Below are 25,529 nucleotides of genomic sequence, written 5' to 3'. Positions count from 1 at the left end.
AGTACCTGGGATCGAACCCGGGATGGATCATGGATACTCATTTAAGGTTATGTTGTCAGCTGACATGAACGTCACGTCCAGCACGGAGGTGGCTCGAAATTTTCGTTAATCGTTAAACGCTCTTACCTCATCCTAAGAGTGTCACCATGGGTAAAAATAAGCAGGCACAACGTACCAAGAATAATGCCCGAGTAAATATCAATTATACGTAATCACTTGATTATAAATTACGCGTGCAATAATAATTTTATAATATAACCTATCACGTTTATTGGATCTGTTCCTTGTAGTTGCATTCTGTATTTTGCCTCAAAATGAAATAGATATGATAGATATATCAACGTTGCAGAGACAGAGGAGAAAATAAAATGTATAAAAGATTCAGCTACAAAGAACAAATCTACTAACAAATCTATAATATATGTCGTCACCCAGCTTATCACCCATACTTATCATTACGAACAGATAATTTGCTTGTTATAAGTCAAAAACAGATTTTACAAAGTGTCTGTTAGAAATTTTATTTTTACGAAGTGCCAGCAGAAATTCAATAATAAAATCTGTTAACAGAAATGATGATTGAATTGTGTATAGAAACTGAAAGTAGAATTTGCTATTTCGTAACTATTTAAATGATATATTCTGTTTAAATGGTTATGAAATAACAGTCTCTTTGGTATTTGTTTGGTTTTTGCTGGAATTTCAGATCATGTTGACTATGCAGAATATTAGCTTAATACAAACTTAGGTAATATCAGTCTGATTGCAATATTCTGCAATATTCGAATCTATTAATAAATTGCTAATATTTTGCTTATTAACAAGGAGAGAACACAGTGGATTCGTCACGAATTCTGATTTCCTTCAACATGATGAACCTACATTAAAAATAAATTATGCGATGTCCAAGGATTTTGTTGAATGACTCAATAATAGTTCAAATGGATAGTTTTTGAACCATCGTGTATCAAAGATGTAAAACTTGTAAAAGTGTAAAACTCAAGCACAGATATGCCATAGCTCAAAAACTATTTATTAAATTATTATTAAATTATTATTATTAAATCTTGTGACATCTTTTGTTCATATTATATGTGAAATAAGTAAAAACTAATTCATTTCATCGGGATTAAATTTTCTATATAACTAGTCCTTTCATACGTTAAAAACTATTATTTACAAGGCTTATTCAAAACGCTTAAATATAACTCACATGATACTATATTTATTTTTTTATATAGATTCACTATATTGAAAGAAATCACAATCCATGATAAATGCACTGTGTCCTCTCCTTGTAAATATAATAATTCATATTATTTCGTACTCTTAATGATATTTTCTTAATATTTAATTGTACAATTTTTTAACATTTTTTTAGCCATCAAATAGTAGCCGTAGTGCAGAACTTTTGGGAACCGCAATGCCTAATTTTGTTGGATTCTCGGCAGTTAAGGACGGAGGATATGTTCCTGTTCTGCCTGGATTATCCTTATGTTCCCTAAACGAGATTGAGATGAACAATATAGATTCTAATTTTCAAGTTATATTAAAAAAGATGAGCAAGAAAGATGCTACGACAAAATTTAAGGTAATTAGTTTGTTTAGTCATTGATCAATTTACAGATTTTGTAAACTAATGTATGTATGTGCAGGCATTACAAGAATTTGCAACTCTATGTCAAGATGCAGAATTCTCAGCGGTAGAAGGTACGTTACCGTTTTGGCCAAGATTTTATTGTGCTCTGTCTATTGATATAGATCACAGAGTGAGAGAAGCTGCACAGTTGGCACATGCAGCTCTTGTCAAGCGTGTAGGCAAAGGTATTGCAATGTATTTGAAACAATTGGCTGGTGCTTGGTTTACCTCTCAATATGACACATATCCTCCGGCGGCATCAGCTGCTACCAACTCTTTTAACAGCACATTTCCACCTTGGAAAATAGTTAATGCGATTATTCATTGCCAGTGCGAAATTTTATTATACATTAGCAACAATGTAATTGTGCACACGGCTCAAACGTTATCGACGCAGAAGTCTCTTACTAATGAAGAAATGGAAGCTAAATATGAAAGAGTACTGGTAGCAAATCTCCAAGGATATAATTGTTACTTCAAGAAAGTACCGCTTGATGAAATCGATAAAACCTTGGAGATTCACAATAAAATTTTAAGTAGTTCAAGATTTTGGAAACTGGCTAAACACGATGCTTTGCCAATAAAAACAGCTTTTTTCAATGTATTGACATCGATAATGGAAAACGTGGGAAAATTATTAGAAAATGAAAAGAAAAGGACAGTGACCACTATCATGAATAGTCTTGATGAATCTGAACCTGTAATTTTATCAGTTGTATGGGAATCAATGCTCATAGCTACAACGAAAATTGATGATTGGCATCTTGTAGTAAATATTAATAAACTCGTACTCCCAAAATTATGGCACACTTTACGATCCGGTGGCCAGTGTTGTGCTAGCACTGTTTACCCAAATCTGCTACCCTTTGTCAGTCAATTTCCAAAGTTTAATATTGATCTCACTAATCTGTATACGAATTTCTTTAACAATATGCGTCAAGGATTTTCTGTCAAAAGTGTGCAAATGAGCCGTTCAGAAACGCTTGCTGTAACAACATCTTTCATTGAATGTTTGCGTTATTCGATCCTCATAAACGCCGAAAATGTAGATTTATGCGTTCGGCTCCTTAAGGAACAGCTTATGCCTGTTATAGAAGCTTGCATGACGGATAGTATTTTTATGAAACAATATTGTTTTATCGAGATTACGCATCTAATAAGATATTGGAGTAAAAATCGTAATAATGAGAAATATAAATCATACATTTCTTTAATGAAACAGTTCTGGATTGAATTGCCATTATTGTTCGAAAGATATATGAATATGTCAAAGGGGATCGCATATACAGATGGAAAAGATTTTCATATCGAATTCTTGTTAAATTTGAAAGATGTACCAGATCGCACTCGTAAGAAGTTAAAAGTAAAATTTTCCGATCCAAGTGATTCAGTTACTGTGAGCGAACCAAAGATAAAAGTTGTCGATGTTTATGCGGATACTGTTTTTAATGCGGAACTTTGCAAGTTTGTAAATGGACTTTGTACAATTTACTTTAATTCGATAAACGTATCAATAAATAATCATCAAAACATAGAATATATCGAACAGCTGAATAAACTTATAAAACATTTTGCAAGTAAGGAATTATTCATTGCATTTTCAAAATCATTTAAATTTGATGAGAACTTCTTTGAGTTTTACGATAAGAGCTTGAAACCTTTATTGATGCAAAAATCAAAAATGGCTGAACAAGTTCTTGAACTATTATTCTATTTTATTACATATATAAATGACGCAGAAAAGAATACAGTTCTAAAATCATTAATCGAATTAAATGATATTGCAATAATAAGAAATGTCGTATATTGCTGTTTATCTGAACATAACAGAAATGATAGCGTAATTAAAAAATGGTATACACAAGCTAATATACCTAAACTATTAGTTGATATGACCAAAGAAATTGCTTCATGCAGTGATGAACAGTATGATTTCGAAAAAAATCAAAATTTGATTTTATCAGCTTTTGAAATTCCGGAAATTAGAGATTTATTAATAAATAATGAAGGGACAAGTGAAATTGTATCGATTCTATGTGATTCATTAAATGGAAGAGATGATACTTGTTCCATGCAATTTGTTGCATTTATTACGAAATTGATGACTTTAATGTGGAAACATAATCGAGCGATATTAAGTGCTGTACAAATATTGGAAACACTTTTTGAATTATGCACTCGAGAACATGATGCTTTAACTGCTGATACTATACGTAATTGTTGGAAAGAAGGATTCGTAGAAAGTAGTCAAATATTGTCTATTTTTGAATTTAATAATCTTATTAAAAGATACGGTATTATTATCTGGAGTAAAATATATAATATACATGCAAATCCTACTAAGAGTACATTAGTTAATTTGGCAACGGATGTTTTAGAAGTTATAATTAATAATATTGACATAACAAAATTTGATTGCGTTGAAGAAACTATTCTGTCATTCCTAACGGCATCTGACATAAAGTTGTGGATTGAAGAGATAACCGTTATTGCAATATATGGTGAAATGTTAACAGGCTATTTATATATGTCAAATGTTGAGAAGAAAATACAAATTTTACAGCAACCTACATCTATCAATATAATAAACGATATCTCTTCGGATAATACAATAAGTTGCTTATCATGGGCTTTATTTATCACAGATTTGCTTAATAATCTGTATGAGAGACTAAAAGACATTGATTCAGAAAATGCTATAGTTTCAGAAGAAGAAAATTTTGAATTAAACGATTTAAATTTACCAGGAATCACGGAAATATTAATAGATATTATATACGTAGTTAGCATAGTAAACATATACAGTAAACATTATAAATCCACTAAATATTATAATGATGTTAAAAAACTTCGTAATTTATTAAAAAAAAGTTTTGTTAATTTGCATAAATATTTTACAAAGAATATCCATGATGATATATTATCACGTATACAAACAAATCAGAAAAGTTATGGATGTATGCTACCATATATAATTTACACACATTACAATGAATTTTTCTCGAATGATCAACTTGAGAATATCATGAAATATTTTGAAAATTACAGCAGTAATGAAATTGTAGGAGAATATGATGATGAAACAAATATTCAAATATTACAAATCTTAAATTGGCCACAAAATGTTTCGCAAATATTAACACACGGCGAAATATATTCAATAATTGCCACAAGAACTATGATATCTGACATTCCCAAAGATCAACCTCCTTCACTATATGATCCTATTATAGATCATATAATTACATTACATTTTAATGAACTTTCTGCAGTTTTGGATCATGATATTTCTATTATTTCATGGGATAAATTGTTTTTGCAGCTAGAAGTTATAAGATTGTTTGAGACAGTTGTCCAACATATTCCGCAGAAGTTGAAACAAGAATATTGGGATGTTATCTTGATATTTCTCACAAAGTGGCAACAGTTATATAACAACGCCAAACATAATTATAGTGACATTAAAATAACAATGTTGATAATAGCATTTAGTCAATTGTATTATGCAGTTGAAACTCTGATGAACAAACATAAATTGAAGCCAATACCAGAATTACCTTCAACACTCTTGGATGAATGGAAAAATGTAATTGCTGGCAATATATATAATGGCATTATTCAAACTTGGATATTTTATGCAGATTTATGCAATCAAAGTACGGATATTATAAAATCTATTATACCATTGAATTATTTGGGAGAGGCAATTTGTGCATTTGACAGTAGCATATTATTCAAAAATTATGATGAACAAACCGAAACGATTGATTTCAACAAGATGTTAATGCTATCTCTGAAATTACTACAATCTCCTGTTCCTAGCATTCAATTGGGTGCCTATTACGCATTGAAATATATGGTACCGGAACTTGTACAACATGATAAAATTCTTGTTGAATCTGATAACTTCGAGGCGAGCAATCTCAATATTAAAAAATTCGAAGAAGTACTATCAAATATACAGACTATTATAAATACAATGCTTATGGAATTCAAGTGAGTCTCTGCTTTATATTAAATTTTAATTGAATCATATTTTTTTAATCATTTATTGTAATATTGTCTTTTTTTAGATTATGTGATACAGTTACCTGCACAATCCAACCGTTTACAGATTCTTACACATATACGTTAGGATATCTATTAACATGGGCAATTGTATTAGATATCTGCGAAAAGTCTCATAGTAATTTACGATATCAATATGCTGAAATATTGAAGTAAATATTTTAAGTATTATAATGCAACATTTCTGTGATTTTTTTTCATTTCTCCTATAAGTAATATGTCCTATTACTTATAACATTTAAAATTTATTTATTATATTTTTTATTAATTATCATTTACTATAAATTTTAGAATTAAACTTTTCCCTTATCTGTTGGATAATATCTTCAAGTTAATACCTATGGAAGCGCTACAAGATAATAAAAATAAAACTGTAAAACTGTTAGAACTATTTACCACTGCTCCAGTTTTTTGTTTCAAAGGTACTATTAAAATTAATATTACATTTACATAAAATTTGATTTATTATATATTGTTTTATTACATTGCAATATATGTATATTATAGAAAGTTGGACGGAAGAGAGATTAGACCATATTGTATGTTGGTTATATACAAATTGTTTGCGGCTTCTACCAGTATTAGTTAGACAATGGCTAAGTACAGTTGATAGCAGAGTCAGTGCAACAGTAGATAAGATTACAAGTCATTATGTTAGTCCTATGTTATGTGAAGATGAGCTTCTTTATAGCAGATTACAATTGGCTAATGTTGAAAATATGCAGGTACGTTTTTTTCTCTCGCAAATTCTGCTTCGTCCATATACAAATTTTGAGATTAAAGATTTATTTAAGCCATTATTTCAATAAGTTGTATTTTAAAATTTCTGTTTATTGTCAAATTTAATATCGTGTGCTTTGTGTTGTTATAGGTAAAAGTACATTCAACAGCAAGGGAAGTAGTAGCTGTGTATCAAATGGAAGATACAAAATTAGAATTAAGCATAGTGCTACCACCAAACTATCCTTTAGGTAGAGTGAAAGTAGAATCTGGTCAACAGATAGATGGTATGGCAAAATGGAAAAATTGTCATATGCAACTGTCTAAACTTCTCACACATCAAGTAAGTCGCAATATGTTTATATGTATATATTAAGAAATATATGTTCCAAATATATATATTTTTTATAGAATGGCTCTGTTTGGGACGGTCTTTTAATGTGGAAACGTAATTTGGACAAGAAATTTGCCGGTGTCGAAGAGTGTTATATATGCTTTAGCATTTTCCATATCAGTACATATCAAGTACCAAAATTGTCATGTCATACTTGTCGTAAGAAGTTTCATACTCGCTGCTTGGTGAGCATATATTATTTATTAACATTTATTATTTTTAATATTATATATTACTATAATCTATATATATCTATATATATCTATATATCTATATATCTATATATAATATTATATATTACTATAACTTATATATATATCAAATATGTCGTAATATCTTTCTATATATTATATATATATATATTTTTTATTTCAGTACAAGTGGTTCAGTACAAGTCAAAAATCTACCTGTCCAATTTGCAGAAACGTATTTTAATCTGGTTTGAAAAGATGTTGTTTTTTTTTTACATAGAAACAAATTATCCATGGTACAAAATGAAGTTAAAACATTACAGTGAATGAAAAGGAGAAATTACGCAAAATAAATATATGTATTATAAAATTAATTTAACAAAAATTGAACGCATAATGTGATATAACGTAATGTATTATACAACAAACTATAAGACAATATAATTGCAAGGAGAAATAATTGCATAACCACACATATATTCGAACAACTTGCATAACACAGACAAGAGAATTCTCTTTTTTATTTATTATTGCTTCTCATGATGATTTCTGTTATTCTGTTGATTTTTTCATTTTTAAATCAATATAATCTATACGCGCAGATTAATTTTCATTTTGTATAATAAAAATACGAAAATATAGTATTCCATTTAAATATACATGTGTATGTGTATGTGTATGTATGTGTGCGTGCATGTGTGCGTGCATGTGTGCGTGCGTGCGCACGCGTACGCGTGTGTGTGTGTGTATATATATATATATATATATATATATATATATATATATATATATAATAAAATTATTTTTAAGTTATAAAAAAAAATATCTTCATTATATGATATATAGAAATACGAAATTAGTGTTTAAGACATGTGTATATATTCAACAGAATTAATTTTAAGTTGTAAAGAAAAGTAGATTATATAATCTTGTTTTTATTATCACAGGAAAGTTACTTAAAGAAAAATAAATATATAATAATATACATAAAGATATATTTTTAATAATTGTACCTCATTTGAATTTATAGGTCATCTACCCTGGGCAATTTTTGTCCTCACAAAATGGATCCTGAGGGCTCGTAGGTAATTGAACGTTGACATTAATGATAATTGATATAAATTTGCTGACAGACATAATTCAAATATTCGAATTTTTATTTAAAACTGCGATCGACGATTTAACTGTTATCGTCCGAAATTAATTATCAAAAGAGATAATAACTATAAAAAAAATGATGCGGCAGTATATAAAGATATAGCATTACAAGTACATATTTACGGAGCATTACGTAATAAAAGATCATAAATTTGATAATATATTAACCAAATATTTATATTAACGATTTATGCTTTGGGTCAACCCTAAAATCCTAAAATTCAACTAGATCAAATAGAGCTGTTAGTCCTAAATGAAATCTATTCCATTGGCTGAATTTTAAAGTGGGAAGCACAAACTCTTGCATAACGCATAACACGTAATGCATGAGAAAATGTACTAATCAAAGTTCTTCGTTTTCTTCCTTTCCATGAAATAAAGAACTCTGATTGAATTTCTTATGTCTTATGTGTTATGCGTTATGCAAGAGTCTGTGCTCTCCGTTTAAGACCAAAATATAACTAGGCATTAAATAGTTTTGTGTGTGTATGTATTTTACAAAACTAATAATCATAAAATTAGTACTATATTATTAGTTTCCTATTCTTAATTAAATTTTAACAAGAACGCTAATTCCCGTAAGAATGTCGGTCTTTAATAATATCTCGTTAGTAACTCGAGTGTCAATGCCAAGGTCTAACCCATCTAATGGCTCTGGCACATCAACACGATGTTCGTCGCGCGCGAGACGCGATATCCAATGAGAGTATATCTTTAGAATGAAAACATCAATAAAGCTATACACTCATTGGATATTGCGTATCGCGCGCGACAAACATTGCTGGTGTGTCGGAGACATAATCAGACCAGACAGGTAGGCACAAGGTCTGTTTTCTGTGGCTGAAGTAGTGTACATTTTTGGAACTTGACGTAAGATAGGTATATGTTTGATATTTGTTGAAAGTGAAAAAGAAAGTGCTAGTCTAGTGTAGTTTAGTACAGAAGACAGATCAGTAAATGCATAAATTAGTACGTAAAGAGCAGTGGAATGGTTCTTGTTTGTACTACAAACTATTTCTGAGCACACAGTAATTATTTAAAAAAAAAAGTGCGTATTATTCACATAGAACTTTATAATATATCATGCATATTAAGAAACTTTGTATGATTATGTGACGAATGACTCTCGAACAGCTGGGCAAGACTTTAATTTGCAATTGATTCCTAAATAAATGAATAATGATATTAAATGTATCATAGGAGAGAAAACATAAAACGTAATATTTCTTGCAGAGTAATTAATAGCTCACTACGCCGTAACTTTGCAGAAATTAAATTTTTTTATTAATAGACACAACATAACCTAAAAATAGCACAATGATAATTACTAAATTAAATCTCACATTAAATTTTTTCTTTATCCTACACCATATCACAAATAGTTAAATTTGTTGAAAAACTTAAATTTTGCAAATTATTCAAATTTTTATCAGCAGAATGCCAGCAAACAATAGATTCTGCTAAGAATACACAAAACGATAACAAAATGATAATACATTTATTTTATTTAAAAATAATATTAATATTAATTTTATTTTAAAATAACAGATTTTAAGAGCTTGAGATCTCTTTCTGTTGGTACAAGATATTAGATTATATTAATAGACTTTATACTGACAAATCAACAGAATTGCAAATGTAATTTTTAGTTAATTTATCATAGAATTCTATAACATTTTGTTTATTGCTTATATTCTCTGCATTATAGTGAGATATTTGATTAAAACTTCTGATTAAAGAAGAAAAAGAGAGGAAATAAAAATAGTATTATAATTATAAAAACAAAATTTGTTATCGTAATGTGTGAAGTATTGTGTAATTATATTGCGAAACGTTAATCATTTTTATTTATTTTAAAAAATATATTTTCTGTTGTAATAATTAAAATAATCGTGTATTAGTGCCCTAATAATTATAAAATACTCAATTATTATTACAATAACTACAATAACTGTACTATATTTTATATTTTGCAGAGACTGTGTAGATATCATATCTTAGCATTGATTTCCACATTGCCGTAAGATGCAATATGTCGATTCCAATTTTTATTAAGTAGTTTTTTTCACAAAGCACTTGCTTTTTAATCTGTATAATGAGATTTTGTATTATGTCAGATTATGAATTTTTATTATTATGCAAAGATTTAATAATTGCCTAATCAGTGAACTCAATTTTTATATAATCACTTCTTTTATTTGAATTTATTATGTATACATATGTGATTTTATGATATTCGGTTGCATTTTACATACATTTAATTAAATTAATTAGAGATGCATAATTTTAAAGACAAGGGATTTCAGCTATTTACTAATGGTATTTTAGCAACAATTTTAAACATCAAAATTTTGACTTTCGATAATTTTTCAACGAGATTATAAATTGGTTATTAATGCTGCACTTTTTGAATATAGCATTAAATTTTTTAAAATCTGGATAAAAGAATTAAAAAAGAAATTTTAAATTTTTTTTTATGTTGAAATAAAAGAAAAGCTCTTTTAAAAGAACTAAAGAGATTTCTTTTCAGCATTGTTTTATAAAACAGTCTAATGATTAAAATTAAACGTTTGTTACTTTATAACATTGCTTTTTGAAAATAAAATTGTGTATTCAGATAAAATTATCTGAAATAAGTCAATATTCTCTAATATTAATATATTCTTTCTTTTATATAAGTTCTTGAATATTTTTTGCATAAATTTTTATTTTTCCATATGTAAAATTTTTCTGTAATTTGGTAAAGAAATTTTTATAAAAATAACATTGACACTTTAAATTTCGAAAGATTATCTCGAAAATACTCTGTAAAATAATTTTATATAAAAACTAGAAAAGAAGTTCAGATACCTATTAATTTTATTCTATATTAATATACCAATTATTTTTGTTTATAGAATGCTGTCAGGACAATTTATTCGTAATATTCAGTTACGTATAACACGATATTTTACTCGTAGCAGTATTTTAGGAGAAATTAATAAAGTAGATAAAATTCCTGCACAAACAAGCAATGAACCTACAAAGGAAAGTGTCATAGGTAAGGATAAGATAAATATAATACTTTCTATATACAAATTAATGCTTAATAATAAAATTGATTAATAGAATCTTGTTTGTAGTTAAATTTATTTTCAAGAACTATTACTTAAAAGTTTATTATTAGTAATTTACAAATTCCTACTTAATTTACGATTTAATTCTAAAAGATGTGCAATATATAAAATAAAAATGTAATTTCTATATGTACACATTTTATAGGTACACGCATGCATCGGGTAACTAATTTTGACAAGAAAATACTTGTTTGGGTAAAACGATATCCGAGTATTGCAGATGTTCCTAAGGATGTTACGTATGTGTTGCATCTATTTTTATACCATATGAAATCATTTAACAAAAAATAGAAATTTAATACAAAAACATAAATTTCGATATATTTGAAATTGATTTATCTTTAGTGGAACCTTTTAACAATGACAATCACAAAATTGTAAGAAATATAACTCATAATATTATTGTTGAAGTAAATTTTGGATTTAAGAAATATATTTATAACATTTTTCATATGTAATAAGCTTTTTTGTGATTAACTTATTTTATATCATCTAATAAGTAAATGTTTTCTTAAACAGAGTGGACTGTATACTTGGTGCAAGAAGTAAAGCACGAATCAAGACATGTAATTATATGATAGTTTTTACCATAATTGGTTGTATAGGCGCTGTATTACTTGGAAAACGAGATGCTAAAAGAGGAGAAAGTTTGTTTAAACAAAGAGAAAAGTGGCTCGAAGAAATCATCACAGAAAATAAAAAGACATAGATTGTAAATATTAGGAAAATATAGAAATCTTTAGGATTTAATCTTTAGAATAAATTTTCTGGGAAGCACAGATGGATATTATAAATCTCGATTAGTTATTATTTAAAAATGAGATTTCCACATGATATTTTTTAACAATAATAAAGATATTATATAACAAACATTTAATTTTTGATCGTTCTAATAATTTGTATTTGTAATATATAAGGCTGTTCTTCCAAATCTTTCGTAGTAACAAAGCGGTAATAAAATACATTCTATGTATGTACAAGTATCTATTGTAAAATTATGTATTTTATTTACATTTAGATCGTTGATATATGTATGTAATGAAATGTCCGATTCTCATTAAATTTAGTAAGCATTCTGATTGCTATAATATTTAAATATATAATCTGTAATCTGTGTAATTATCCTTGTATATAATGAACAATTACAATAAATTCTTACAAGAGAATCAATATATATTGTACATCATCACAAAATAACAATGATTTAAGAGACGAACTTCAGTCAGTTTACAAAATTACTATATATATAATTATATTGTAACAATTCAATAATAGCATTCAAATAATCATGTGTCAATCTTCAGATTATTCGGAAATTCTATGTGTCTACGTGTAATGGTTTGTAGAATCCACGGCACCTCTCGTAATACACTTGTATTGTACGTTTTTTTATAACTTCCTCTATATTAAGCTCAGACCATAACAGTCTTAATTTGGTCTGTTCATTTCTCAAATTTTTTATTAACGTCGGATTTTCATCACCATTCTCTCTCAAATTTTTTAACTGCATTACTCTTTGCTTAGTAATGTCCACGCATCTTGTAATCGCTTGTGTCCTCTGTTTGTGCTCAGATTCTATTTGCTGGAACAAGTCTTTACACTGCGTGGTAGGATCCACTTGACCTTTGAAGGATTCAGTAGGAATTGTAGTGTTCAGCATGTAAATTATTTTATCATCTATTTGTCGCATCTTTTTTAACGTATCCTGAAATACATATTGCATGTTTTTATTTTACTTGTATATTTATCATGTAATTATACATATAATCTGAATACAATTATGTATTGATATTTTTAAAAAATGAGAAGGTACATGAAGGTATACGTAGAAATGTGAATGAATGATTACATTATATATTTGAACTTAAATATACATATTTCTGTTGCACTTATTGTTAGCTAATTTCACGTACAAACACGTTCCTAACCTCTCATTAAAGTTGCCCATATACAAATACGTCTAGAAAAAGACGTAACTTTGACAATAACATTGAGATTCTACGTATCATTAATTTTTAAGTAATCTTTCTTTGTAGCACAGCATAATTCTTTTGTATCATATAAATATGTAAGATAATAACCACCGGCATCAATTAAAAAAAATTTTAATATTTTATTTTAAATTAACTTAAGCATTGTTAAATATATGTATGTTTGATATACTCGTATAATGCGGTGTGCAAATGCACGAGTGTTATGTTAAGCCCCGCTATCGAAAATACCTGAAATTCTAAAAAATCGTTACACTCCACACTCGTGGCTTCCATTTTTTTAGGTTGGAAAGTTACACGGGTCACGCGCACACACACGATCAAGTTCGAACGAGATTCATTGCAAGTTGAAATGGAAGGGATGATAAGAGAATTTTTTAAATTAAAATCTACTCGTTTTTATATTTTTTTAAATTGCATTTTGTCAACGTAATATTCTTTATTTCAGATCAATGATTGATAAATTTTTATATTTATTTATTTTCATGTTACGCCACTAGTTCAAATATCTTGATCGAACATTTGAAATATTAAATACTTTATTTAAATATTTGGGATTAATAAAAATAATTTTTTAAAATATGTAATTCCGTCTGGGAAATAAGAATCGATTGTGAATACCAGCCTTAATGTTTATTGCACTGGGCTGCGTTCAGGAATTATGCCCAGATAACACTAAACTATAGCTTACGTTACATATATTATAGCAAAAATACACGTTAAAGTTAATTCTTGAATTGGATACGACTAGAGAGCCTACAATCAGAGTGACACCTAAAGGTATTACTTGTGATTGGTTCGCCATGTTATAGCCGTTCCCTCCAGTTTTTTAAACGCATTATATTCTAAATTTTGAATTCATGCTCAAAAATTGTGACAAATTAAAAAATGATAATAAATAAATATTGCATATAAAATAATAAAACTTTTACATTTTTTATATTATTTATTATAAAATTTCATTTATTTTGTACTATTGCAATATTGTATATTTTGTAATATTGAACACATTACTTTATACAAAACATTATTTATTGCACATTATTTGCGCTATTAAATGCGCTAGTTTATTATCCATTCTCTGTTCTTACATTTTAGGAGCAAAATGCAGTAATAATATAAAAGAAATCAAAAATTCAGAAAAATATTATATATGTATATACCATTTCATAAAATATTATATATTAAATATCGTAATTATCATATTATTTAATTTAGACTCACAATGCAATGATATATAATTGAAAAGATTACGACAAAAAGAGAAGAATTAAATTCGTAACCAATGTAATGACTATACATATACTTAGTGCCAAGACACTGTCGTGTCTTCAGATATTATAATTAATCTGTGTATATTTTATGTTACATTTTTATTTTAATATTTTAAATACATTATTTATAAAGAATAAATTACTTTACCTCACATACAGATGAATTTTTTGACAGTGTCTAATTTTTATATTTGCCATTTATACTCTTTAACGAATTCATTCGGCGTTCTGTGTCTTTTGGAATTATTTTCATTACATACCCTTTTTTTAATGAATTGTTACAAAACGGTATTGTACATCCAACCATATTTCTAAAATCATTTCGATAATTTTATTTTTATCAATGTACCTTTACATATCTATGTCGTTCAATGCTGCTGCACCTAACCCTAAAACTGACAGTCTGTTGGATAGACTGAGACCGTATATCTCTTTCTCTCTCGCAGAATTTCGCTAAAATATGACGTCATTTCTCGTATGACCACTCTGATTATAGGCTCTAATACACACACACACACACACACACACACACACACACACACACACACACACACACACACACACACACACACACACACACACACACACACACACACACACACACACACACACACACACACACACACACACACACACACACACACACACACACACACACAAATTAAATGACGCTTGAATAAAATTTCGCGATCGGTTAATTAAAAAACTAATAATTAAGTTAAAAATTAATAATTTATAATTAAAAGATATAATAATTACATAATAAATCTACTAATAAAGTGTATAATATAGTTGATAGAGATATATGGCATTGTATGTATATATCTATTTGATAATTGAAAAGGAGAAACTAAAAATTGAGTAAAATTTTAAATTAATTTCATTTAATTAAATTTCATTTAATTATCAGCATTCTGTTCCACACGTATGTGTATGTGTTTGTAGATATATAAATATTTTGTGTATTTTCATTCTGTTTTGATTATTTCGATGATTCTCGAGTTAAAATTCTCGTTTCAATCTCTAACTTTCATTACAAAATGTTAAACTTTCTTTTATGTTTTGGCTCATTATATTTTTCTCTTCAGAATGAATAAAATAAAAACTAATACGACAAAGAATAAATTAAACATAAACAATTTCTATGAAAATTAATAACTTTACAAATATTTGACAAATACAAAAATAAATCTTATTTTTATATACGTGCTGAGTAAAATTTATCATTATTCACTTATTACGATAATTATTAAACCTAATGTTACTATAAGAATATATGAAAAAATAAATTGAAACACTACACCTCAAATAAAAAGTTTGGAAACACTTTTAAATATTGATTAACTTTTTTAGGATTACTTATTCAAATATTTATAAGAATTTATTTTTTTTTAACAATAATTCTTTAGATACAATAATTATTATTTTATTAGATCTGAAGAATTATTGTTAAAAAACATATTAACAAATATTTTTGTAAATATTTCTAAAAATGTTAATTTTAAAAAAATGTTTTAAAACTTTTCGCTTGGAGTATACGTACTTGCAAAAACTTATACTGCATAAATTATATAATTATTTATATTTTACACACAATTAATATACAAAATATATATAACGCAATATATATAACAATCACAACTTTCATTCATTTTGTACACTATTATATATAAGTTAATCTTTTTAATTGCTGTATAATACATTTTTGAAAGACACTACATTATAATATTTATGCTCATGATTAGTAACAATTCATTAGAAAATCTGAAATGTGATGCCTTATGACACTATATTATAATATGGTGCACATAAAGCACACAAACGTGATAAATTGAAGAAAGAATTAAGATATTCTCAATAATGTTTAACTTTTGGCTGATATCCTAAGTTTGTTAATTCCTTCGTCATAATTGCTACAGCATCAGAAGAAATAGGTTTAAGTGGTAGACGAGGTAGACCTATATTAATGTCGGTAAGAAGAACCATTGCTTCTTTCATAGACTGTACCCAATTACCTACAAATAATTGATTTTTTTATAACAATCAATCTGCACTTTATAAGATGAAAAATATACTTACCATGTTTCATTATAGCAATCACAGCGCTTGTGAGCTTCTCTTGTATATCTTTGGCTTTTAATATATCTCCATTCTTGTAAACAGCAAGAAGCTGCTGTATATGTTCCGGAAATATGTTTATGGTAGTTACTATGAAGGAATCAAATCCCAATACAGACGCAGCGTTCATTAACTACAGAATCAGAATAAATTAAATATATTTTCATTATACTGGAGAACGCGCAAACTGGATAGAAAATAAAACAGTATAGTCAATAACTGCATGACATCGAGTTTAGCATTTACAGTGAGTGTAAAAAGTATTTGTACATGCAGAGAAAATTTTAAAAAATTTTGTTTTTAAAAAGTAAACATTATCCAGTAAGGAATAATTCATAAATTAATATTGAATAAATATTGATGAGATGATTTCGACACCAATTCAACGTCAATGTATGATTAATAGTCATTTCTTACTGGATAATTAGCAATTTATACATAAAGAACAAAATAGACTGTATCTTAACATTTTTGTGTCAAAAATATGTGTAATTAAATAAAATAAAGATGTGTAATTAATAAAATATTATCTTAAAAATAAGCAAAATTAAAAATGATATTATTTGAACAAAAAGCATTTCTACAATCGAGGAATTAGTTTCTAAAATCAAAAAATTTAAAATCACATTTGAAGCTCGTTTATATTAGAACAAAACGTATTCATTGTATAAAATTATTAATTAATGTTTATTTTCTGCAAATGAAACTTGTTTATAAAAATTTTTTCTTGTACAAATACTTTTTGCACTCATTGTAACTGGCTAGTTACTATAAGCTAGTTACTATAAGCTTTCTGGCTTATTTTCTGTTCAAGAAGCGCTAGTTCATTTAATTAGTTCATTGTCATTTAATTAAAATAACTTTTTTTTCAATACCTGATCATTACCGAGGAAAATAACAAATTTTCCATTATCGGCATGTAATGCTTGTGCACCTTCCTCTAAATTGTTACTGGTGAATTTTATACCGACGAATGACGATATTTTGTCACCAATAGATTCAAGGAATTGTCCCATGTGTACTACAAAATGTACATTTATACATGATATTTATGACGTGATACATATACATGTATGTGTACAATAAAATATCAATTTTATAAATTATGTCATTGATTATATCATACATATATTGAAAATGTGCAATGATCGCTTACTGTTAACATTAGTCAGCATAGGAATGTGATAGTACAATAACGGTGTTTTTGGCGCTGCCTTGCCAACTATTTCCAAGTATTCAATCAGTTCTTTAGGGGTGCTAGGTTTGAAGTACAATTCTGGTAAGCAGAGAATAGAATCCACGTGCAGATTACTTGCGTGTTTCGCCTATAAATTATTTTTGTTTTATTACTCAGTTAAAAGTGGGATGAATGTTATTATTCGCTGTATCCGTATATCAACAAATATACTTACAAGTTCGATAACATCGGGAAGAGGTGCGCCTCCTACTTGAATCATTAGGTGCTGCTTTGTTTCTTTTACTGCCTTTACCCAGGCTTCGGTAACAAGTTTCCTTTCGGCAACAGACATTGATATTCCTTCGCCACTAGTGCCATTGACTATGCAAAACAGAAAGAAAAATATATAGTTTCATTTAAAAAATATTCAATTTGACTTTGACTTTTTCTAAAAAAAAAAAAGGAAAAAAAACCAATTTGAAACTTTTTACGTAATTAATTCTTTATTAGAGCCAAACAACTTTTGTTAAACACATTTTATTGTCAACCTATAGGAAATATCTTAAAAAGTATGGCGATCGATTATAGTCATACTTTTTAAGATATAGAAAAAGCATCTTGTGTATATATTTTAATAATTAAAAAAAAATTGATCTTAAAGATAATTTACCAAGTAAACCTTTGACCCCTTTTTTTGCCAAGTATTTTGCGTATTGCGGTATAATATCCAAATTGAGAGATCTGTTAAATAAGTATTAGGTATAATAATTTAGTTTAATATTTTAGATTGTTAAATTTTATGAGAACACAAATTATATAATTACCCATCATTATTGAAAGAAGTAAATACGGGAACAATAAGACCTCTGTAGGTATACGATAATCGCTGCAATCATAAAATTAATTTAGTACTATAAAAACATTTTGTAATTTATTTTATTTAATTTGATATTAGCGGTATATGTTTTATAAATATTTATACAATTCTTTCTCTATTAATTTGCTTTATATATTTATTTTATTTTCTATTTAAAATGATTCTTTAGTAAATCGAGTTACCATAGAAATGTCTAATTTTTTTTTATAATGATTTTAAAGTACTGAAAATAACATGTGCAAAATTCTATAGTAGGTTAACGATGAAATAAGAGAGAAAAAAGTGTTGAAAATGTAACTTTACACGTATAACTTAGTGACAGATAGGCTTGCAGACGCTTCTTTGACTGCACATAAATCTTACCATAGACTTTTCTAAAAAATGAGATTACAATAGTTTAAAAAATTATGATTTTAATGATCACAAAAAAGTAATAGATCAACGTTTCCATTTTGGAAAGATATTTACGTGAATAAACTTGTGCATATCAATTTAATCTTGAAAAATAAATATAATCTCATCTTGTTTTCGTTCGATGAAGATCCAGCTCTTGACATTTACCATCGTATATCTCATATTATTTCATTAAAATACACATTAATATACACATACATTAATATACACGTTTTAATATTTTATCCAAATTATGCAGATATTTATAATTTTGGATGGGCCCTGGTGAGGCACACCAAATTTTCGGCACTTTATTCAAGAACCAACTTAAATAATAAAAACAAATTAGATGTAAAAAAAAGTTACATGTTGCTTTTGAGGTAAATTTTTATTTCTTGTTTAAAAATTTTTAAGAAACTGCAACAAAATTATCTAAATATTAAAAAATTTAAATTTCTTTAATTTTCGAATGTTTTATTCATTAAAAAAACAAGAATTTTGAAATGAAATGTAGATATCTCTAATTTAGATTTATGTATACTATCAGGACTAAATTATTTTTTTATTTTAGAATCCTTTTATAATTTTTATTCTTTTGAGAAATTATGTACGTAGATCATAATATAAACAAGATCTGCTAGGAAAGATCTAAATCGCAATATGTATTTTTCTTATATTGGGAAATAAATATTACAATATAAATTTTGATATTTCTTGTTAGAAATCTTTTTGTATATCGTTTTTACGCATGACTGGCATTTTAATGTGATATGATTATCTGATATTATGTGATATGAGATATCTTCTGGAATAATGTATGGCAGTGACTTTGAGAATTTATATGACATATGATTTTAGCAGGATCAATATTTATAAGAGCAATATATAAATTAATAACTCCAATTAAGCGTATTTTTTAGTAGAGATACGTATCTTTTTTATTTTATATTTGTATTAATTATATACATCGTATATAATGATTATTACAGAATGACAATTACATTAAATATTTATATATATTTTTTTATAATTCGATTATATTTGTGTGATAAATATTTCCGTGAATGTCATATACTTACGGACATTGTGTTATAAGCGTGACACTAATGTACACAATTTTATGAAAGTACTGATGCGAAGAGAACTAAGTAACAACTAAGACTGATGTTCACAATTCCTTCTTATATTCAAGATCGTTGTATGTCCAGTCTTTTAAGATATTAAAAGACCAATCACAGAACCGTATTAACTTCTTGAAATATTACATAAGGTTTTGAAATAAGAACGAACTATGAATATCATCTTCTTCTCTCTAAATATAGCCTTCCTTGTCGAGTGCTGATAAGATAAATTTTGTTTGTGAAACTTTAAAACCAGTGCAGTAAATTGCATAAGGTCGTAGTCAATATTGTTATTGAATATCGCTAATAGCTTGTCACATAATAGATTTGAATACTATAGCTCAGGATTGGGTAGTGCTAAGTTAAAAAGATAAAAGTTGAGTTAAAAAGTTAAAAAGTTAATTAATTTTAATTTAATTTAGTTACATTTTAGATTCTTAACTTTTTAATTTAATTTAGTTACATTTTATCGATAACTTAACTTTTAATTTGAGTTTTTTGAAGTTAATCCTTAGATACAATGCAAGAGGCTAATGAGTATATAATTTTATACTAAAGTAATTTTAAACTATAAATTTAAAATGCCTATTATGGTCGAAGCTGGATCTTCATTGCTTTAAGTAATTCAATCTTGAATTACTAATGTATATACTTATTACTATTTATTATCAGTTTTAATATATTAACATCTTTATAATATAATGCTTGATAGTAGCATTAAAAAAATTATTAAAAAAAAATTGTTTGCTCAATTTAATTCATGATTACTAGTTTTTGCGTTTATAGTCCGGAAAAACAATTCGGCGCGCAGTTCGAAAAGACTATAATATGGTATATATGCAAGTACATATATAATGTATAATGTATTAGTAATTCAAGATTGAATTATTTAAAGCAATGAAGATCCAGCTTCGACCGTAATAGGCATTTTAAATTTCTAGTATTGATTGTGTTTCTCACATATGCGGTCTAAAATAAAGATTTTTAATATTGTTAATTTTATATTGTACAATCGTTACGTGTGAACAAAAATAATCAGATTTTTCAATAAATAAGCTGTGAGAAAGGAAAAATACAAAAAATTATGTAAAATAGTCAAATTTTTTTTTGTTTTTTGGTCGTTTTCAAATTTAACTTTTAACTTTTTAATTACTTTTTTTATTAACTTAACTTTTTAATTCAATTAATTTTATTATGTATTAATTTGTATTTTAATTAAGTTAAATTTTTAAGGTTATTAATTTTAATTTAACTTATTGTTAGTTAAAAAAAAAGTTAATTTATCCTGCTATAGCTATTCTAAAATTGAATATACATGTTTGTTGATTGTTGAATAACAATAATAGATAATGATTTCTTGTAATTTATTATTAAATTGAAATTACACGAATCATGTTATTTCTATAAGGAAAATATGAGATATGGAAAAGAGATACTAAATAAAAGCTCATATTTTTATGAATATTAGAGAAAATTTTAGTGTTCTATTTAAAACTACATAAACAATTAAAAATTGTTTATGTAGTTTTAAATAAATGAGTTTAAAGTATTATATTTTCTAAATTTAAAATATTATCTTACATATCCATGTTATATAAAATTTTTTAATTTTGAGACATTTTGTTTTATTTATCTTCTTTCTATTGTATACTTTCAATATTTATGTCGCTTTTATATGAGCAAGTATTTTCCTTGATAAATTTAATTATATATAGAATAAATTATATAGAGTTCAATAATTATATTGAAACAGTCAAATTAAACGTAGCGAATGAAAAATTCAGACGTTGAAATCAACTAATATGTTGATCAACTGATAATCACTATTATCAGTTAGTAACTTCTTCCATTATGAACCAAATAACGGATATTCTATTTATAAAATTCTTTGGGTTGAGATCGAACCCACTTGTAGTCAACTTTCTCTATTGTTGTGTCCGACGTAAATTTCCTATTTTTCAGATTCTTCGTCAGGTCTTTAAAAAGATGTACAGATTGCATGGCGAATCTGGGCTGTAGGCCAGGTATTCTATAATAATGTTTAATATTTTTCACCGAAACTGTGTTGCTATTTTGAAGAAAAATCTGAACGGCGGGAAATTTCCAGTTAGATGCAGTAATGTAGGAGCTGTTTACGAGTGAATTCAATCCGAGTTTGAAGAATTTTATAAACAAAACATCTGTCGTCTGGTTTCACATTGGAAGTCTTGTTAACCATGGTGATTATTAACATGTTAAGTTTTAGTTATTTTAAATATCTGAATTTTTTATTCGCTATATTTTATTTGCTATTCTAATACAAATTATTGCTTTTTTGTTGTAATTTGAAAACAAAATTGTTTTTTAGAATTTTTAATGTCAGATTTTTGAGAAAAATACTTAAAAAAGTTAAAACTTTCCAAAAGCTTTTTTACTATTTTTGAAAATTCATAGGTAAATCCAATGTGCTAGATATTTAAAAAGGGGCTCTAATTAAAATCGTACATTGGTTTTTTAATTAAAAATATTGAATCTTTCATTACAAGCATCGTCGAACTTTCATATGTTTTAAGGATAAGTTTATATAGAATGACATTAGATTACATTTATATTTATTCATAGCAAACCATTATGTTTTTTTTTCATATTAAATATTAAGTATTAAATATTTAGTTGACACTTTTGTTATATGTAATGGTTAGTTTTGAGTCTAAATGCGATTCTATGTCATTCTATACTTGTACGTTCTATACTTGTCTTTAAAATAAAGCACATTAGAGGTTCAATGATTTGTATGCTTGCGGTTGAAGATTTAATACTTTTATTTTAAAGTACAATGTTTAAGGTTTAAGTTTTTTTTAATCTGTAGGGGTGCGTTCCACTTAACGTTTGCAATACTCGTATAAATCATTGAGAATCAAGGGAGAGTGGAACGGAGAGTGCTTCTCTTCTCTGATTGGTTCCGCATTTATAATGCACTTTCGCAAATGTGTGCATGTATGTGTGTGTGTGTGTGTGTGTGTGTGTGTGTGTGTGTGTGTGTATGTACACATATGTCATACACACAATACTAGTGCGGTACAATATTAGTGTGTGAAGCATCATACGTTCCATCACGCTCCTACTATACCTTCTACTCATTTCAACGGTACACTACAAATGGCGGTTTCCGGATCCGCTCCACTCTCCCTCAATTCTCTCTGGTATGAATTTTATCCTTGTTTAACATTTGATAACAACAAGGATGGAATTATACTCACGAACGTTGCGGACATTTAGTGGAACCTTAGATTATCAGTTATGAATTTTTAAAGATGCAAAAAACGTTTTTAGGAGATTTTAATTTACATATTTCTCAAAAATATATTTCTCTTGATGAAGCACGCTAGTATTATTTTAGAGCACATCAAATTATAAGAAACCGTTGTTCTTTTCCAGAACGCAAATGTTTGTACCACTTTTATTTCATCACTATTTATGATGCAAACAAAAATTATAAGCAGTTGTTATTGACTGTAAATCTTAAGTCATAAAATTTAAGAAGATAAAAATTAATTATTTTATTTTAGAACTTCAACATTCGACACACGATAGCGAGGCATAATTAATGTAAAATGTTAATTGATAATTATTAGGTGTTGGAATTAATTCGTAGCGTTTTACAAGTGATGGGAAGTACTTTGTATTTTTTAATGCTCATGTGAAATAAATAACATTCTTTCATTAAAAACGCTACGAATTAATTCCAACACCTAATATTATAATGGAAACATAAAAAACTTGTTTTTCATAAGCTGAATAATTACTTGTTTTTCATAAACTGAATAATTACTTGTTTTTTTGCCCAATCAAAATGTATTTATAAGATTTTTTGCAAAAATTGTGAAATCAGTTATGTTTGTTCAAACTAAAATGTATCTAAAAACTACGTTATACGGTAACATATCTCGAATATTAAAAAAAAAATAGGTTCTTCATCTGACTATCGTACGAATTATAATCACAATTTTAATTGGAATGATATAATAATTTTAGACAACGAATTCTTTTATAATAAGAGACTAATATCTTAGACAGTTTACATAAAAAAACAAAAACAGGATCTAAATAGACAATTTGATACTGAATCTTTGCTAGAATCGTAACTTCAAATCAATCCCTCTCTTCTTCTTATAGCATTTTTTATTGGCAGAATTAGTGCGCACTTACATTTTGAAGCCATTGTACAAAAATCGAATCGTAAAAAGTATGTTTAATAAAAATATAGCAACAAATTAAACTGCAAAATATATTTAATACATTTTATTGTGCTATTTGATAAAATGCACATTGGGTATATTATCAATTGAGATATCTCACTTTTACATTTCGATTAGAATAGTGTACAACAGCTTTAATGTGCACTGAGGGCATACTAATTCTGTCAATGAAAAATATTATTAGTTCCCTTTCTTCTTTATTTTTCCTTCTTAGTCCTATTTCTATTCCCCCACCTATTTTCATTCCCTATTTCTTTCCAAATCTGTTTGCTTAGTAATACTTATAATCTATTGTTATGATAATATTTTATTTTCTTGACAATTATAGTATTTGAAAGATTTTTTTGCACAGCTTTATCTTCATTCTGGCAAATAGCAAGGAGATAATATAGATTTCGGATACATATTTATGCTACTTAATATAAAGCAATTTATTCTTATTACATATGCGGCGATTGTTAATAAATCGTGACTTATTGATCTTTTTAAACAAAATTTAATTGCGATAATGACAACACATATTTCAAATGATTAACATTTAATATATATATTATTTTTCATGTTTAATTTGTTTACCAATAAAGACCATGATCGAAACGTCTATATGTTTAAATAAAAAATTTCTTAAGGCTGTAAATGTGATTACAAGTGGGGGGAATAAAACATTAATGTGTTAAGATCAAGTTAGATCTTAAGTAATTTAAATAATTTAGTTAATTTATATATGTAGTCATTTAATTTAAACTGTGCTGAATAACATATTAAAATCTGTAAATAATTTTATTGCGAAAAATATTACTTTGACAAAGCCTCAGTGGTTTAGTAAGGATGTTTGCATAGAATGCAAAAGATATGAGTTCGATCTTTGACCAAGGTATTTTTGCAATAAAATTATTTACAGATTTTAATATATTATTTAATATTATTAGATCTTTTAAGATGCCTCTAAGCATCAAATTTTTAAATTGTTATTAATTATAATAGTCAATTTAATTTGTGATTATTACTATTATATAGTTCAATCGGATTTGCATTTCAAGATCGAAAAATCATT

The 25,529-nt window shown here is 26.9% G+C and overlaps 4 protein-coding genes and 1 long non-coding RNA gene across 11 annotated transcripts; 3 read left to right on the top strand and 2 right to left on the bottom strand.

Annotated features, from left to right (window-relative positions):
• Nucleotides 1–52: 52 nt before the first annotated feature.
• On the top strand, nt 53–7,926 carry Ltn1 (E3 ubiquitin-protein ligase listerin). The gene is made up of 9 exons (XM_011065680.2): nt 53–191; nt 1,382–1,591; nt 1,656–5,635; nt 5,713–5,859; nt 5,999–6,129; nt 6,215–6,432; nt 6,579–6,770; nt 6,839–7,006; nt 7,197–7,926. Exons 1-9 carry the CDS (start codon nt 147–149, stop codon nt 7,254–7,256), a joined length of 5,151 nt encoding a protein of 1,716 aa, XP_011063982.1. The 5' UTR covers nt 53–146; the 3' UTR covers nt 7,257–7,926.
• Nucleotides 7,927–8,836: 910 nt separating this feature from the next.
• LOC105151780 (protein FAM162A) lies at nt 8,837–12,452 on the top strand. Of its 4 annotated transcripts, none has more exons than XM_011065681.2 (4): nt 8,837–8,984; nt 11,068–11,210; nt 11,432–11,525; nt 11,806–12,452. In XM_011065681.2, exons 1-4 carry the CDS (start codon nt 8,890–8,892, stop codon nt 11,993–11,995), a joined length of 522 nt encoding a protein of 173 aa, XP_011063983.1. In that variant the 5' UTR covers nt 8,837–8,889; the 3' UTR covers nt 11,996–12,452. The 4 variants fall into 4 exon arrangements, with proteins under 4 accessions (XP_011063983.1, XP_011063985.1, XP_087260519.1 ...); XM_011065683.2 differs by having other exon boundaries at nt 8,895–9,049; XM_087404393.1 differs by having other exon boundaries at nt 8,906–8,995.
• LOC147910175 (uncharacterized) lies at nt 9,225–10,665 on the top strand. The gene is made up of 2 exons (XR_015544506.1): nt 9,225–9,387; nt 10,147–10,665. It is a non-coding gene; the product is annotated as an uncharacterized LOC147910175 (long non-coding RNA).
• Ccdc58 (Coiled-coil domain-containing 58) lies at nt 12,270–13,991 on the bottom strand. 4 transcript variants are annotated; one of them, XM_011065687.2, is made up of 2 exons: nt 13,903–13,991; nt 12,270–12,991 (listed from the first exon to the last, which is right to left on the bottom strand). In XM_011065687.2, the coding sequence occupies exon 2, from the start codon at nt 12,974–12,976 to the stop codon at nt 12,605–12,607; it is 372 nt and encodes a 123-aa protein (XP_011063989.1). In that variant the 5' UTR covers nt 12,977–12,991; nt 13,903–13,991; the 3' UTR covers nt 12,270–12,604. The 4 variants fall into 4 exon arrangements, with proteins under 4 accessions (XP_011063989.1, XP_011063986.1, XP_087260520.1 ...); XM_011065684.2 differs by lacking the exon at nt 13,903–13,991 and adding an exon at nt 13,509–13,883; XM_087404394.1 differs by lacking the exon at nt 13,903–13,991 and adding an exon at nt 13,450–13,473.
• Nucleotides 13,992–16,104: 2,113 nt separating this feature from the next.
• LOC105151782 (N-acetylneuraminate lyase) lies at nt 16,105–20,400 on the bottom strand. The gene is made up of 8 exons (XM_011065688.2): nt 20,196–20,400; nt 18,671–18,732; nt 18,517–18,587; nt 18,082–18,227; nt 17,826–17,994; nt 17,545–17,690; nt 16,631–16,802; nt 16,105–16,566 (listed from the first exon to the last, which is right to left on the bottom strand). The coding sequence occupies exons 1-8, from the start codon at nt 20,199–20,201 to the stop codon at nt 16,406–16,408; spliced, it is 933 nt and encodes a 310-aa protein (XP_011063990.1). The 5' UTR covers nt 20,202–20,400; the 3' UTR covers nt 16,105–16,405.
• Nucleotides 20,401–25,529: the final 5,129 nt, after the last annotated feature.

The sequence above is a fragment of the Acromyrmex echinatior genome, chromosome 3 (assembly GCF_024713525.1).
Source record: "Acromyrmex echinatior isolate Ae372 chromosome 3, ASM2471352v2, whole genome shotgun sequence".
In the NCBI taxonomy this organism is placed as follows: Eukaryota; Metazoa; Arthropoda; class Insecta; order Hymenoptera; family Formicidae; genus Acromyrmex; species Acromyrmex echinatior.
Note: the sequence above shows the minus strand (reverse complement) of the source record. Positions and strands in the feature narration are given on the sequence as shown.